The sequence below is a fragment of the Rana temporaria genome, chromosome 5, assembly GCF_905171775.1.
Source record: "Rana temporaria chromosome 5, aRanTem1.1, whole genome shotgun sequence".
Taxonomy (NCBI): Eukaryota; Metazoa; Chordata; class Amphibia; order Anura; family Ranidae; genus Rana; species Rana temporaria.
The window spans coordinates 44,845,913-44,863,845 of record NC_053493.1 but is presented as its reverse complement, the minus strand read 5'-3'; the positions used below and the strand labels follow the sequence as shown (position 1 = coordinate 44,863,845).

At 42.5% G+C, this 17,933-nt stretch overlaps 1 protein-coding gene across 1 annotated transcript in view; it reads right to left on the bottom strand.

The window, feature by feature from the left end:
• MALRD1 (MAM and LDL receptor class A domain containing 1) overlaps positions 1 to 17,933 on the bottom strand; it is a 529,217-nt gene that overhangs the window by 105,991 nt on the left and 405,293 nt on the right. Inside the window, exons 32-33 of the mRNA XM_040352491.1 lie at positions 13,431 to 13,588; positions 5,149 to 5,350 (exon numbers count right to left, since the gene is read on the bottom strand). Coding sequence (XP_040208425.1) covers positions 5,149 to 5,350; positions 13,431 to 13,588 — 360 coding nt within the window. The remainder of the gene's footprint in view (positions 1 to 5,148; positions 5,351 to 13,430; positions 13,589 to 17,933) is intronic.

Here is a 17,933-nt window from a genome sequence, read left to right as displayed (position 1 = left end):
AGCAGAAACCCTCTTTTTAGAGGCATCCAGCACCCACTTCCTCCTGGGGCTCTGCAGCGCCGGAAGGAAGTTCACCTCTCCCCCCCCCCCCCTCGCCAATCATCTGTGACACGTCACAGGTCCCAGATGATTTTCCGGCCAGTCACAGTGTGTAGCACAGTTCACGCATGCACAGTGCATGCCCGGCTGTGAAGCCTCAGCCAGGCGCCCACAGTGACAATTTCGGCACCACGAAGAGGAGCGGGGCCTCGTTCCCGCGCATCGCAAGACCCTAGGACAGGTAAGTGCCCGATTATTAAAAGTCAGCAGCTGCAGTATTTGTAGCTGCGGAATTAAAATGTTTTGGTTTTAGTTGGAACTCCGCTTCAACTGTAATTGCCAGCATTATGGTGACCTCTGGCAGTTAAGAACATGCCCAGCATTGTTACTGGTAAGTCTTTGATCATTGTATTTACAATAGTCTCTAATTCAGGTGAAATCACATAAACATTAAAAAAAATGTGCAGGTTTTCTTAGTTGTACATTTCCACGACTGATGTGAGCTGCACTGCACATTAGTGTCACTCATGGTCAGTTTAAAAGTTCCCCAAAAACGGTCAATATTGACCCCCACATGGGTCGATGGGACTATCCAGGGTCATTAAAATGGCTATGGGGCAAAAGAAGGTCAGTGAATGTCTTGGGGTCAATCGGTGGTCGGAAGGTTGATTAGGGTCAATTCCTCTTTTGAGGTACTGTAAGATCTGTGCCACTCACTAATCCTAAAGGTAAAGGTTGTACAGTATGTATGAGCTCATTCCTGTACTTAGGGTACTCCGCCACCTCAAACTCGGTTGGACAGCCAGTGAGCACATCTTCCCCAAACTCCAATAAAGAGTCAGTAAATACATCCGTATTAAACACTGTTAAATATTGAGCAAGTACCCCCCCATCTTTGTTGAAGATTCAGTAAGTACACCCCCATCAAACTCTGTTGAAGATTCAGTAAGTGCACCCCCATCTAATTCTGTTAATAGGGATAATACAAATCCCTATACAAATAGGGATAAGCTCAAGCGTGTTTGGATCCTAGTCTGAACCCACCTAAGCAGGAAGCCTTTACTGTACTGGGCCAAACATAAGTGGCTGAGGCATTTCCTGCAAACCTCCCCGTCCGTCCGTCCGTCACACATATACATGCACACTGTAATGCCCCAGATGATTGGCCTAGTACAGGTGACAACTTCCTGGTGGACTCGCTCATGTAGGTTTGGACTAGAATCCGAACATACCTGAGCTCATCACTTGTGCCAAAGAACCAATTGCTGTGCATTTACAAAAAAGTAACCATAATGATGGCTTCTGATACCAAGATTGTCAGGTAAACAATGCATTTGTGCCTATTATGTGATCATTTCAAGAACACCTCCAATCGTCATTTAATACATTTTGAAAATCTGAAATGATGAACAATCTTAAACTTCGTGAATGGGTCAAGGAGTTGAAGAGTTTGGGGGTCCCTGGGTCAGAGCAATTTCAGTGCAGTTTGGAACAGATTAGAGATCACCTATGGCAATTGATAACATTTTTAGAACATGGATGTAAGAAAGGTTATTAAGAAAAAATAATAATAATAATAATTTGGAGCAAACACATAACAGATGTAAGAAATCTGACACACACACACACACACATACACACCCTACTTTCTGGATATTGGAAGGATTTTGTAAAATGTTGTTGTGGGTTTCTCTATTTCCTGTTCTCCAAGTATTACATGTGAAGTGCAGAAATATGTAAAATGACTGCCAAGTGTAAGACTCCACTGAGCAGATGGTGTATTTGAGAACAGAACTACATATCCCATAGGTCCTCAGTCCTCTCAGGCTGTCATCTCATGTTTCTATATACAGCCTGAATAGTAACACTGCATGCCGATTAAATGATTCATCTTATTATAAATATTTTGTTGTTGTGTTCAGATTTGCATTGCATAAATAAGAAATTCATACAGCCAGTGCGCTATTTCCTTTCAATTTGCCTTCACAGTTTTTAATGCAGAGTTGTCAACTGATGACCCAAATGTCTTCCTCCCTGATGACTCCTTTATCGGATACGCATGATAAGGAAATCTATCCTGGATGTTCTAAATAGGCAACACGCATATTTTTTATCGGTGCTATTCTGGTAAACATGATATACAATATATTACCAAAAGTATTGGGACGCCTGCCTTTACATTTACATGAACTTTAATGGCATCCCAGTCCTAGTCTGTAGGGTACAATTTTGAGTTTGCCCACCCTTTGCAGCTATAACAGCTTCAACTCTTCTGGAAAGGCTGTCCACAAGGTTTAGAAGTGTATTAATGGGAATATTTGCCCATTCTTCCAGAAGCGCATTTGTAAGGTCAGGCACCAATGTGGACGAGAAGCCCTGGTTCGCAGTTTCTGCTCTAATTCATCTAGTTCTATCAGGTTGAGGTCAGGTCAAGTTGAGGTCAGGCCAGTCAAGTTCCTCCACCCCAAGCTTGCTCATCCATGTCTTTATGGACCTTGTTTGTGCATTGATGTTGGAACAGAAAGGGGCCAAGCCCAAACTGTTCCCACAAGGTTGGGAGCATGAAATTGTCCAAAATGTCTTGGTTTGCAGATGCCTTCCGAGACACCTTAAGAGTTTCATTCACTTGAACTAAGGGGCCAAGCCCAACCCCTGAAAACAACCCTACCCCATAATCCCCCCTCCACCAAATGATTTGAACCAGTGCACAAAGCAAGGTCCATAAAGACATGGATGAGTGAGTTTGGAACTTGACCTCAACCCGATAGAACACCATTGGAGACTGCGAGCCAGGCCTTCTTATTCACATCAGTGCCTGACATCACAAAAGACACTTCTGGAAGAATGGTCAAAGATTCTCATAGACACTCTCCTAAACCTTGTGGACAGCCTTCCCAGAAGAGTTAAATCTGTTATAGCTGCAAAGGGTGGGCCAACTCAATATTAAACCCTATGGACTAAGACTGGGATGGCATTAAAGTTTATGTGCATGTAACGGCAGGTGTCCCAATACTTTTAGTAATATATTGTAAGTTATAAATCAGCACAATAGGTATGTAAGAATATCTACTAATTTAGTTGTATCTCAGTTTTAAATGTATGTAAACTGCCTATAATGTAAAGTTTTAACTCATTTTTTTTTTTTATCAAAAGTGTCCCCCAAGTAGGATACAAAATAATAAAGCAGCTCAAGCTGCAATGCTCACCTTCAATCCAAAGATGCCCCAAGATGTCCTCAGTCTACCCAATGTGACTGAGGAGATCCATGAATTCCAGGCTTTACCAAGTGGCCCCCTAAGTAGGTGTCACCACAGCGCCCATTAATTCATAATTTATCAAGCAGACAGTGACGCTAATGTCATCTTAACTGCACCACTCCTGGCGTTAGCAGAGGACTACCCCTGGGCCTGAAAAGGGAAAAAGGATCAAGACCTGACATGGCATGGGGCCAGTCTGTAGACAACTAAGAAAGGTAAGTATAAAACAAGCACAAAATACAACATAGAAGGAATTGCAATGGGGGAGGGATTGAGACGCTGAGGCTTTAGGCAGTAAGCAGAGATTCTATTGAATCGATTTACTAAATAAATTGTGACTGTTTTCTTAGCTATTTAAATTTTTCTTTTCACTGTGAATATTTACTGAGTTTGGTGTATCTGGTACGTCGTGTGCAGAGAAATAAAAAAATTGTGATTTTTCACCCTATTTACTAAACTCAGGGAACTTTCATAAGTTGTGCCTCTGTACCTAACAAACATAACTCTCACACAAGAAGAACCTTGGAAATAAACAAACAGCCATTCCCTCGTCAAGCAGTTCTCTATCTTCTTTATCTCACTCCCGCAGGCCGCTAGCCTGATGAAATTCTTTAGGCATTTGTTGGACCCTCAGTTTTCATTAACTGACTCTATAGGAATTCAATCTGTTGCCATCGCCTTGCTCATCCCAATTTGTTTGTCTAATCTGAATGGGGGAGAATAGCGATAAATCTCTTCCAAGGTTTGGCTTTGCTGCATTCCCGCTATGTTAGTCTCAGATTGAATTTATTTTGTAAACTGAAAAAAATAAGGAAATGAGTGCACATGATTGATTTTCACAGATAAAATGTCTAATGAAGATTAAAAAAGAAAGAGAAATAAAGAGATGATGCATCTGTGGAGTTTTCTTCCGCATAGCATTTCATTCTGTATTTTACTTTTACCACTGTAAAGCTTATTTGATAAGACAATCATTATGTGCAAGGTTCAGTAACCCAGAGAAGCTAATCAGATTTCACTTTAGTGTGGTTAGATCTGTTAAAGAAAATCTGCCATGAAGGAAATATCGAGGGTCATGGGCGTTTGCAGTACTTTTTTCAGGGGGGGGGCATCATTTTAAGGTCACCCATGCTCCGCCCCTTTTCGTCAATGTCATCACGGTCAGAGACTGCAGACGTAGTATAGGAGATGGTCAGAGTCTGCAGACCAAGTACATAAACATTACACCCCCATACACCCACATTACACCCCCCCATACACCCAGATACATTACACCCCCCATACACACAGATTACACACAGATATATGCATGCATGGATTTTTAACCGATGGTTGTGCGTACTAATGATCGGTTTTGACCTATCTGTTAGCAATCCATCAGTTAAATTTTAAAGCAGGTTGCCATTTTTTTAACCTAAGGTTAAATAACCTATGGGGCCTACACACGATCGGTTTGGACCGATTAAAAAAAAACCTTCAAACCGTTGTCCTCTGGTTAACCTATCATGTGTACGAGGCCTAAGGCTCACCCTTACCCTATCCCAGTTCTCTAACAAAAAAATTGACACAAAAAGGCATGTTCTCTGACTTGAGTGACTGTGAACTACCGTGTGCTTGGCCGATGTTTGCCTATCAGGGAATAGAACCTGGGACCAAACAGCCAGACCAGTCCCTGGTCTGCGCTACACTAGTATGACCATTCTGGTAGCCAATCTCAGTGATCACGTGATTAAGAACTACACTGATTGGCTCTTGGTCATTTCTATGCAATTGTAAACCATTCAGTAACGTTATAACCAAAAGGTGAACACTTGGCCCAAAATAGCTACTCCTTGTACATGGTCAGCCTTACCTTCCATATAACAGTTCAGTGTAAAGGAAATATCGTCCAAGGCAATGTCAACGCTTGCATCTGCCCCCAACTGCACCTCAAACGCCACCTGAAAGGGGCTGCTGCTGGACAAGATAACACTGCCGTACATCCACCTCCCTTCCTCGCTCTCCATAGTTGACCACAAAAGGATGTTCACTCCGTATTCAGTGACCATGAATACCTGTTGAATATACATGGATAAAAATAAACAGGAAAAGGCTGTACGGTGGCAGACTAATATTAAAATTAGCATTAAACATCATTTGCAAGTTTTAGGTCAGTCTCTGACACCCTGGACTGTGCAGACTGATTGATGGTTGAGACAGCTAGAGGAAGAAGGAGACAATTTGTGCCAACGATGAAACCGATCAGTCTTGCTTTAAAGAACTCCACTTATGATGAATGCAAACCCATCATGGAAAAAGTGAATGACTTTGAAAGCTGCGAAAGGTAAACAATCAATTTTGTCTTGTATTCCACTGACAAAATAAGATGATGGGAAAGAAGAAATACTAATGTAGACAGAGTGTCCAAATATCAGGAAATGTGCTTGTAGGGATATTGATAACAGAGAGCTCATGCAAAAAAATAATATGCATTGGGTGTTTGGAAAAGGATAAGTCCACTTACATCTCGCATTTCAATTACAAGTGAACATTGAAGTCGAGAGTATTTTCCTGGCAAATTTTCTTGCTTTGTCCCCACGATCCCCTACAGTCTCACTCTTTCTGCTGCAATCATCATAATGTAACATAAATGAAAATCCCAACAGGGAGAGTTGATTCTCCTGAAATTGGCTGCAGAGGGTGGGTGGAAAGAACTGGGAGCTCAAAGGCAGAGATGGCACTTAAAGTGTATGTCAAGGCATATAAGAAAAACAAACATATATTCAGTACATCTATGCGAAATGTGCACCTTTGTCATGTTTTAACCCCTTAAAGAGCTTGCAAGCACAGGAAAACCTCTTTTGATCTGCCATAAATCAACTCAACTCTTAAAGTGGCTGTAAAGGTCGAAGGTTTTTTACCTTCATGCATTCTGTGTGCTGTCTCCCCTATAAGCCCTCAATACTCACCTGAGCCCCCTCTCGATCCAGTGATGTGCACAAGAGCCTCAGCTGGCCTGGGACTCCCCTCCTCATTGGCTGTGACATTGGCTCCCACTGCTGTCAATCATAGCCATAAATGTATGGTGTATCAAATGGAGAGAGAAATGTGCATAGCTTAATATTGCCAAGTAATTTATTTAAAATCTCAAAACATATGAACTTCAGAAGCTTCTAAAGACACCTAGTGGGAGGCAGTGGCAGTGTGTCCATAGTGGGCGCAGGAGCGCTGCCCCCTCTCTCCCCTGCGCCATCACTCAACTTAGTGTACAATACATAGAGATTCATGCATTTCATCTCTATGTATTGTCGCCGCTGCCGCCCACTATTCAGATGGCCGGCCCCCTGGTGAGCGCCGGCCATCTGAATAACAGCAGTTTGTTGGTGCTGTGGGCTGTAATCAGCTTCCAAATAGTGAACCAGTGGACGCAGGGGGTGTGCGTTCCCTGGTTAACAGTGACACTCGTCTCAGCCAATCAGGTTCACCGGGTCTGGTTACCGGTAACCTGATTGGCTGAAGCGACATCAAGGGCGGGACTTGGGAAAATACATTGAGGGAGGATGACTGACCCAAGATTGGTAAGTGCTGGGGGGCGGGGGGCAGCAATTTGGCGGTTTTTGAGGGGGCAAACTGGCGGCAGTTGATGGGCACAGTGGCGACAATTAATGGCATAGCACAGTGGCGACAATTGATGGCACAGTGGCAACAATTGATGGGCACAGTGGTGACAATTGATGGCACAGTGGCTGCGTTTGATGGGATGACACTGTGGCTGCGTTTGATGGCATGGCACAGTGGGTCCATTTGATGGCACAGTGGCGATAATTGATGGCACAGTGGCTGCGTTTGATGGCATGGCACAGTGGCTGCGTTTGATGGCACAGTAGCGATAATTGATGTCACAGTGGCGACAATTGTTGGCACGGCACAGTGGCGACAATTGCTGGGCACAGGGGCTGCGTTTGATGACACAGTGGCGACAATTGATGGGCACAGTGGCGACAATTGATGGGCACAGTGGCTGCATTTGATGGGCACAGTGGCTGCATTTGATGGGCACAAGTGGTGGAAATTGATGGGCACAAGTGGTGGAAATTGATGGGCAATGAGGCGATTAAGTTCGCATTTGCTGCGCCATACAAGTTACTCACTCACTCACTCACTCACTCACAGTAGCTGCGTTTGATGGGCACAGTAAAGGCTGCAATTGATGATTTTTTTGGTCGTTTGTTTGCGCCCCCCCCAAAAAATTTTGAGCACCAGCCGCCACTGATGGGGGGGGGGGGGACACATTAAGTGGGGATGTACTACACGAGGCAGAGTGACGGCTAGCAGCACGCCAAGGCGGCACTTTTTACCTTGATACTTTTAACTTGATAGAAGTGCATATGTTTTGAGTTTTTATAATATTAAGCTATACACATTTTTCTCGCTATTTTATACACCATACATTCATACCAACATAATGGAATTTGGAATACTAGAGTAATGATAACAACATCCAAGCCATAGAAGTGGATCAGCAACTACTGAAAGGAGACACCTTTTTCCCATTGATATAATACAAAGACCCAGTGTTTAAAGGCATACTGCTGGTGAGTGGGAACCCAGGAGGGGAACAAAGAGTGGTACCGGAATCCTTACAAGCAGGAATTGAACATGTGTGGACACTTTTTATGCACAGATGGCAGGGGCGTCATTAGGGGTGGGCTGGGGAGGCTGGAGCCCCGAATGGGTAGCTGAAAAGCCCAGAGTCTCGGGCATGCAGTAGTTAATTACTAGCCCCGAGCGAGCACCGCCGAGCAGGGACCATTCTGTTACCGAGTGTGGCCGAGACACAGCAGGTCCCGCCTTCTGGAACCTGTAGCGCCTATGATGGACATCCCACTGGTTCAATCCGGGACCGCGGGACGTGTGAAGTCCATCATAGGCGCTGCAAGCTCAGAAGGCGGGAATTACAATGCCACCTGGCGCGCCATGATGTCACATCCCCGCTCGGTTCAGCGCCTCTCCTCTCCTTCTCGGCTCCTCCTGAGCCTGGCTGCATTCTATGACAGGGTCAGGCACATTGGGCTCGCCAGCGCCGCACCTCACATCCCAGCTCCCTGCTCTGTTCAGCGGCTCTCCTCTCCTCCTCGGCTCTCCTCTCCTCCTCGAGTCCTCTGGCTGCATCTCTACCACGGCTAAGGTAGGTCAGTGTTAGTGCATGAAGGTCAGTGTTAGCGTATGTAGGTCAGTGATTGTGTATGTAGGTCAGTGTTAGTGTATGTAGGACAGGTCAGTGTATGCAGGTCAGGTAAGTGTATGTAGGACAGGTCAGTGTATGCAGGTCAGGTAAGTGTATGTAGGACAGGTCAATGTATGTAGGACAGGTCAGTGTATGCAGGTCAGGTCAGTGTATGTAGGACAGGTCAGTGTATGTAGGACAGGACAGTGTATGTAGGACAGGTCAGTTTATGCAGGTCAGGTCAGTGTACTGTAGGTAGGACAGGTCAGTGTACTGTATGTAGGACAGGTCAGTGTATGTAGGACAGGTCAGTGTATGTAGGACAGGTCAGTGTATGTAGGTCAGGTCAGTGTATGTAGGTCAGGTCAGTGTATGTAGGACAGGTCAGTGTATGTAGGACAGGTCAGTGTATGTAGGACAGGTCAGTGTATGTAGGACAGGTCAGTTTATGCAGGTCAGGTCAGTGTACTGTAGGTAGGACAGGTCAGTGTATGTAGGTCAGGTCAGTGTATGTAGGACAGGTCAGTGTATGTAGGACAGGTCAGTGTACTGTATGTAGGACAGGTCAGTGTACTGTATGTAGGACAGGTCAGTGTACTGTATGAAGGACAGGTCAGCGTATGTAGGACAGGTCAGTGTACTGTATGTAGAACAGGTCAGCGTATGTAGGACAGGTCAGTGTACTGTATGTAGGACAGGTCAGTGTATGTAGGACAGGTCAGTGTATGTACATTAGGTTATGTCATTGTTAGTGTATGTAGGTTATGTCAGTGTGTGTGTCAGTGTGTGTGTGTACTGACACACACACTGACATACATACACACTCACACACACACGTAGGTCAGGGTATGTGTGTCAGGTAGGTCAACCCGCGCCACTCCACCAACCACGCCCGCAACCCCCCCCCCCCCCCCCTTGGTGCCAGCTTGGCTTCGGGCTGAAGCCCCTCGTCTTTTTGGCACCTAGCAACGCCCCTCACAGATGGACTTTATTTGATTTCACCATTTTTTTTATTCGATATTGATTTGATTGCACTATAGATTATGTGTTTGTATTTCATGAATTAATCATTTATTCATCGGAGCAGAGCTTAGTATAATTTCACTTATCACTTTATAGATTTTTGTTTACCTTACATGAAAGCAGCAGCCCACTATATATTTTGACTTACTTTAATTCATTATTTTTTCCACAATGTACACACCATAGCGCGGGTATTACACCAAATGTTTACATTAGTGCCAAGTCAGGGCACATGTACAAGTGAGTGCAATACTTTGTTACCTTTTATACACTTTGTACAATAAACATTTTATACTATAGTACTTTTCTTGTTTAATGTGGTGAAGTCCTTGGAGTGTTGATGGGAGATATAGGAGAATTTTGGAAGGTTTGATGAGGAGTGTGTAATGAAATTAGATAAGTTATCATCCATCCCAAAGCGCTTGTTGTCCTTTATTCAAGTAGAGGTCAATGGAGTGACGGTGAGTGCGCACTTCTCACTGTGGTGGTGGTCCTTGGTGTTTTATTAAAAAGATTATTCACCAGAATATAGAAGATTATACTACATGGTGTAGGAATTATTGCACATGTTTATGGACTAATTATTTGATTTATTATAACACCTTATCCTTTTATTAGCATCTTATCCTTTTTTGGTTTAATTTTTTATTACTGACTTTAAACTGTTTATTTTGTTATATTAATACATCTTTATTTTATTTTTTCAAGGTATGGTTGCTCATTCCCCTTACTGTGCAAGGCAGTCCATGTATGCTTGTATTCAGTGATATTTCTCCTACGGACTAACAGTACAGTGTACTTTTGATTGATTTCTCAATGCTGGGGCCTGACAAAGGGAGGAGAGCTGGTCTTGAAAAATGTACTGTTCAATACAAATATCAGTGTCAATGAATACTGCCTTGCTCAATGTTGTTTTCTTATACGGCTACACCAATATAGCTGGAGGTATTTTTCATATACAGAATATGTTTAGTCTGAGCTGCAACTAAGGTTTAAACAATCCATTGCCTCTTTCAGGTTATTAAAACATGATACACTTTTAATCAGCGATAGCTGATATAATATATCCACATACTGTAAGTCATAAACAAAGAAAGTATGGATGGGACTAACATAAATAATTTAATGAAAAGACTGATTTTATTTAAACACATTTAAAAAGATACATAAAACCATATTTTCAAGCTGCATATACCGTATATACTCGAGTATAAGCCAAGTTTTTCAACACATTTTTTGTGTGCTGAAAATGCCCCCCTCGGCTTATACTCAAGTCACCTTTTTGCACCTGAAATCCTGGATTTTGGGGACCCGGTACCAGCCGGCCGTAGGTCCCCTGGGGACCCACGACCGGGGAGCACCAATTTTTCAAAGCCGGGCACCCCTTCTATAGACTCCAATGTTAAACAGTAATTTCTCTGGTGAATTTGGGGACCTGGTATCGGACGGTTGTAGGGCTCCTGGACCCGAAACTTGGCACAAATGTAGCCACATTTATACTCTACAAGTGTGCAAAGTTTGTTGTCTGGGGGACCTACGGCTGGGAGCACCGATTTTTCAAAGCTGGGCACCCCTTCCATAGACTCCCATGTTAAACATCAGTCTAGTCATGGACACAGTGAGGCATGGGCATAATGAGGTATGGGCACAGTGAGGCATGAGCACAGTGGGGCATGCACATGGACACAGTGAGGCAAAGTGAGGCACAGTGAGGCATGCCGATGGACACCCTAGCCTTTTACTCGAGTCAATAAGTTTTCCCGTTTTTTTGTGGTAAAATTAGGTGCCTCGGCTTATACTTGAGTATATACGGTACATCTGTGCAATTCTCCTTATCCCAATATGTTTCAAAAGTTATTTTTCTTCTCAGGGAAACTGATAATTTGTAAAGTCTACAGGGCCCTATTGTAGATGGTAGATTCCTTTGTGATATTGTTTTTGCTTATTTTTTTAGTCCCTACAAATTTTCCCTGAGGAAGGAAAACAACTCAGAATCATGTTGGGATAAGGAGAATTGTACCCAGAATAGATGTCGATCACTGACTGCATATGCAGCTCGGAAATATGTTTTGTGTATCTTTTTTAATGTGTTTAAATAAAATCAGTCTTTTTATGAATTTATTTCAAACAAAAGTTGTGAGAATGTTCTGAGAATTTTCATATGATTTTTCCTAATAATTTTTTTTGAAATGCTATCAATCTATGGCCAGCTTTAGTGCCTCAATTGAAATTCCTGCAAATGCCATCAGCAAACATTATCAAACACAGTAATAAGGAAAAATTGGTAATTTATCTAACTGGACATGCTCACTAGAGATGAGCAAGCTGGTTCGTGCTTGACCAAACTCAGCAGTACATCAAACATAAGGTCGGAGAGGACTGCTGATCTGTGCTTTACCCGAAATGGTCTTCTCGGTCAACTAGTAATTTTTTCCAAGGACTGATTATCACTTGACTTTACAGAACACACAGCACCCCTTCCTACAAGCTTGTATTTCATTGGAACACAAGCTCTCCACTCTTGCTTGTGTACTCTCTGGTCACCAGTATGAGCAATGTCCAGAGGATCCTGCCCCTGTGTAGTCACTACTCTATTAAGGAAGCATAATCATTGTTAATGGAGTAAAACCTAGTAATGAAGTATAGATCTGGCATTAACCTCTTAACTTCATTATCAACCACCAGCAGAAATGTATCATTACTTATTCATCACTAATACTGACAGCCTCTAATTTTTCACAGAGATGTAGAAGTAGAAAGCACAAGAGGGATGTTTTTTTTTATGGAACACTAGAAATTCAGGCTGCCAGTGGCTCCTCACTCTCCCCTTAGAACTTCATTCTGTTCAACCCTTTTGATGCCAGAGCCATTTTTGCATTTTTTTCAGACGTTTAAAAAATAATTTTAGACCTGAAGATTAGTTAAAACCCCAAACTATATATTTTCTAAAAGCTAAAAACAAACAAACAAAAAAAGTCGGTAGTTTATGTCACATTATATTTGCTTATTTTACAAAAAAATACACTAACGTTTATTTCAGGGCACACAAACACAATATATTGCCCAATTTTATATCAAATATAATAAGAGTAAATAGATGCCCACCATATCAAACTTTACAATTGCTCAAAATGCTGATGAACGTTGGTATCCCCCCTTTTTTCATAGGCTATGCTTTAAAAGCCCCCTGGTCAGCAGTTTAGAGTTAACTGTGAATAATGGCCCTAGAACTATTGCCATTGCATAGTATTATGTACCATGAGTAGCGAAAGCAATGTTTTTGTATCTAAGTGCACCTGATTGTTGTGTTTACATATGTGGAGGCAGTGCAGGCTAAAAAACAATTGGGGGGGGGGCACCTTAATACATGGCAGTAACTTTGTTTCTTTACACTTTTTTATTTATTTATTTCACTATAACTTTATTTATACCACATAGGGAACAAAAAGTCCCATATGTGATATCATTTATTTTTGACAGACTATTTTTAATGAGACGTCAGGGGTCTTTTGAACCCCTGATATCCAACCTGCCTTCCATTGAAGCTAACGGAACACAGATCAAGCTCCATTAGCTTATTCACTGCCCATAGGGAAAATGACAACAGAAACTGGAAATGGCGGTATACACATTGCTTCCAGGATCTTTACAGCTAGGGAAGATCAGTGAACCATTGTTTGTTGGTCTCCCTTCCCTCCATTCAGTGGCATCCGCCATGCGGTAGCAGATAGGAGTGTGTGTAAAACCCTTTTCACTGTCACAGCCATATGATATATGTTGGTGGCAGCGAAAGTGTTAAAGTGCATGTAAACTCAAAATGTGTTTTTCATTAGGTTTTGCAGCAAGTCTTTCGGGTATGCAAGTGATCATGTAGGGAATTCAAGCTTGTGTTCTATAATACTAACCTTTAGAATTCCCGACTGCGGAGGTCCATACATATAATACCAAAAGCGCACTCTGCACATGTCAAGAGCAGCAGGGAAAATGTTGCTAGTTAAAATTCTTGCCCTGTCTCCAGCGTGCTGATTAGATGTGTTGGCATAAAGGAACAACCTTCCACTTCCTTATAAATGAAAAACAAGAATCAATCAACACATATACACATGTAACCGACAATGAGAAGCTGTTATCAAACATCTTGGATCATTGGCTCAATTCACTTATCTATACGTTTCTTTTGCCTTATGGTGCCCATATTCTTAATGGCAAAGTTTAGTCATCTTAGGGACTCTTTACAGTCGGGATCCACCCAGATGGACCAGCAGCTGGCTCAGGCCTCGTACACACGACCGAGGAACTCGGCGGGCGAAACACATCGTTTTCCTCGTCGAGTTCTTGTTAGGCTTGTCGAGGAACTCGACAAGCCAATTTTCTCCATTCCCGTCGAGGAAATAGAGAACTTGCTCTCTTTTTGGCTCGTCGAGTTCCTCAACAGTTTCCTCGCTGAAAAATGTACACATGACCGGTTTCCTCTGCAAAAAAAATCTCCCACCAAGTTTCTTGATGGATTCTGCCGAGGAAACCAGTCGTGTGTACGAGGCCTCAGCCTCTTAGCGAGCTGCTAGGAGACTGAGCCAACCCCTCCTACCCCCTGCACTGCTCAGCCCAACAGTGAGTTCTGGAGGGGCAGAGCAGAGAGACGGTGATTGACAGTCACCAGCTCTCTGCAGGCTGAAAACCAAAAATTGAGCGATCTACAATCTTTGATAGCTCAGTTATTGTTCTAAATTCACCTTTTCCAGAAAATAGTCTATGCAGTCAAGGGGCCCCAGTAGATATTATAAAACTGTGCAGCTTTGTAAAATGTTCATTCATTTTAATGTCATAAGTGTATGTCCCCAGGAGGCCTAGATTAAAAACTCCCAGCTAGTAATTCCTATGTCTTGCCTTGTTGCAAGGAAGCAAAACGCATTGTTTTTCACTCACTGTAATATAGAAACAAGTCAGAGCATGAGGATGGATAACTGGAAGTTACTTCCATTTATGTTGACTTTCCACTGTGCTTGTTGTGCATTACTGAACTTCAATTTCAGTACAGACTCACTTCCCAGCCCTGGGAGGGGAGAAGGACAGAATACCTGTATTTGAGGTGTAATATTTAAATGGGAGATTGTTTTTAATTGTTGCTAAACAAAATATATTTTTTTATATAATACATTACAATTTTCCAAAAATCTGCAGTTATGGGACCATTCTGCTTCGAAAAAAACTTCAACGTACAAATTCTGAAAACCACAAATGAATAACAGAAAATAATTGCTGTTTTTCAGTTAACACAGTCATCCTCATTCCTCCAACTGTCATTTTACTGAGTGACAATAAACAATTTAATGAGGAATGGAAGGTCAGAGGCAATGTGTGGAAGCTCAGTTGATTGGTTAATACATTATTCTGCCCAAAATAACAGAAAAAATAAAATCCCTTTAGCTCAAAAAAAGACAGCATTCAAGGTGATAACACTCCTGCATATATTTATCTATTGGGGTTGAAAAGGTTTTGCTGGAGGTCTGTTTCATACATGTACTCTGGCAATAAACATTTATAAAAACATCACCTCTCACAGCTGATTATATTTTTAAAATGAATCCGTTTTTTAAACATACATGTGTATATTAGCATCATAATGTGATAACATTATAAATGTGTGTTCATGTTTTGCAAAACAAAAACCCTTTAAATATGTATACAGGGGCAGCCATGTTTTTTTATTTATCTTGCATGTGATTGCGCCTCATTTTCTAAGCTCTGGAGCAACTGCACTTGCAACTTTCACAGTCTTTTTGCCTTTAGTAAATCATTCCAAAGTCTCTTTAAAGCCCAAATCCAGCCTTTTAAAGACCTCCCACCCCTTTCACCCCTGTATTTTAAATCACTGTATGCCTATATTAAAGCTGATCTCCAGGCACAAGCATTTTTTTTTAAATATATTCCTCATTACATACTAAGGATATAATTGTTTTGTGTGCACCAAATGCCTTTGCATACCCTTATTTTAAATGGTAAAAGTAGCAGTGACACCATCACTCTGCTGTATATCGCCTGTGCAGAGAGCAGAGCTGTTGGGGAGACCCTGCAGATCTACCAGCTACAGGCTGCATGCAGAAAACTAAGGAGGGGGCTACTAGATCAGTCAACCTGCACAAGGCGAGAGAGCAGTGGTAACTGGTCTGTATTACATCTATAGGAAGCTCCTGCACAGAGAAAAAGTACAGGGCTTTCATGCTGAATTACTACTTAGATCTGGAAGAAATACACAAAAGACCTTGATATTCAAGGTAGAAAAGCAAATGCCTCTTGTATTTAGACACCATTTGCTTATCCTGGATTTCAGCTTTGCAATTACATGCCATTGCAGATCTTCTTCTTTTGGTGGTGGCCATTCCAGAATATTGCAGAGAAGAGGACCACTTCATGATGCTCTTTGCAGCATTCTCCAGTGAGTCCAGGGCACCTTGATGGCACGTCTTCCACCCTGGGCTTACAGGAGGTGGGTTGAATGAGCATGGAAGTCATTCAACCAGGAGGTGGGCCAGTGCTGGAGTGGTGAGTCTGTGGGGGACAGTGTCTGAGATATAGTAAGTGTTGCCGCAAAATACTTTATTTTAATTAAAAAGTGGAACTTCCACTTATCTCCGTCTCCCCCTCTGTTGGCACCTTTTCGGGTGAGGAGGGAACAGGTACCTGTTTTTGACAGGTACCGTTCCCCACTTCTGGGAGATGGAACAGTTCGGCCTCCTCCTCCTGCCTCCACCTCTGGACCAATTAGAAAGTGCTTCACGCATGTGCAGTAGGGAACCGACTGTGAAGCCAAAAGTCTTCAATGCCGGGTTCCCTTAGCAGGAATGGCAGTGGCTGCAACCGAAAGCCGATCCGAAGATCGGCTGGGGTGTCGACATTGCAAGCTCCCTGGACAGGTAAGTGTCCATATATTAAATATCAGTAGCTGCAACATTTGTAGCTGCTGACTTTTAATTTTTTGTGGGGAGGCTGGACCTCCTCTTTAAAGTAGAACTATAGGCAAAACCTTTTTTTCCATTTTGGATGGAGTAAGGGAGGGTGAAAACTCCTGTAAGGTTTATTTTTGGCATCTTTGTCCCATTGGGGAGATTTACCTTCACTTCCTGTCCTATAGCCAAACAGGAAGTGAGAGGAAATCTCTGCAAAATAATCTCTATGGGGTCCCGTCACCAACACCGGAATATGATTAAAACGAAGACAATGTTGTCTAATAAGAACATCACGTTATGTCAGACTATAAGCACACATGATATGCACAATTATAAAGTATAGCAGCATATAAGGCAGATAGTGGGGATGTGGTAACCACATAGGTCCCGATACCAAGTACCTTCAGGATATGCGTATATCACCACATTGTCTGCCAGATGCTTCCAAGTTAGGGAATAAATTATATATGCACATCAAGGACTTAGGTACTGAATAAATTGGTCCAGGGGGCCCACATTGATGAGAAGAGAGCTGTTAGTGAGAGATGAACCGATTTATGGTAGACTGTAGATGCATTGGCATGTGTTAGCCAGATACAGTTCTTAGTTGTATGGTCAGTCATTAGTCAGTGAGACAGTCTGTAGGTTTTAGGTAAAAGCCACAGAGCAGTAAGCAGCTGATAACTGATCAATAGGACACAGATCCACTCACCCGACCGGAAAGTATGAGGCTCTCTTGATTCCTAGGCATCCCGGAGAAGTCCGTTATTGAAAGCCTGGTAGGAGAACTTTCACTGCTCAAATCTGGTCATTCTTGGGACTCACTTCTTGCCAGGGCATCCAGAGAGTGCGACCGCTGCAGATCGAGTCACTGTGTCACTTGAGTGGCGTAGCGTGTATCGCGTCTATGTGTGGTTAGTCCACTCTGGTTTCTCGTTCAAAGGAGGGGAAGTTCCTGCTAGTGTGATGTTCTTAATAGACTACGTTGTCTTAGTTTTAATCTTTTTCAGCTTCCGTAATCTGTTATTATTTTTTGTGCAAAAAAGTATTTTCCCTATTTAAGCTGCTTGGTCCGCCCGTGATTCCCTTTCTCAGGGGGACTCTAACCCCTGATTTTTTTCTTTTTGTGTAATGCCGCGTACACACGATAATTTTTCAGCATGAAAAACACAAAGTTTTTAAAAAATGTCATTTAAAATGACCGTGTGTGGGCTTCACATCATTTTTCGGGTTCTGAAAAACTAAAAAAAATTTCCCCGCACATGCTGCATTTTTTAACGACGTTTTAAACTTTGACGTTTTTCGGGTTGTAAAAAATGATCGTGTGTGGACTAAAACGACGTTAAAAACCCGCGCATGCTCAGAAGCAAGTTATGAGACGGGAGTGCTCGTTCTGGTAAAACTACATTCGTAATGGAGTAAGCACATTCATCACGCTGTAACAGACAGAAAAGCGCGAAT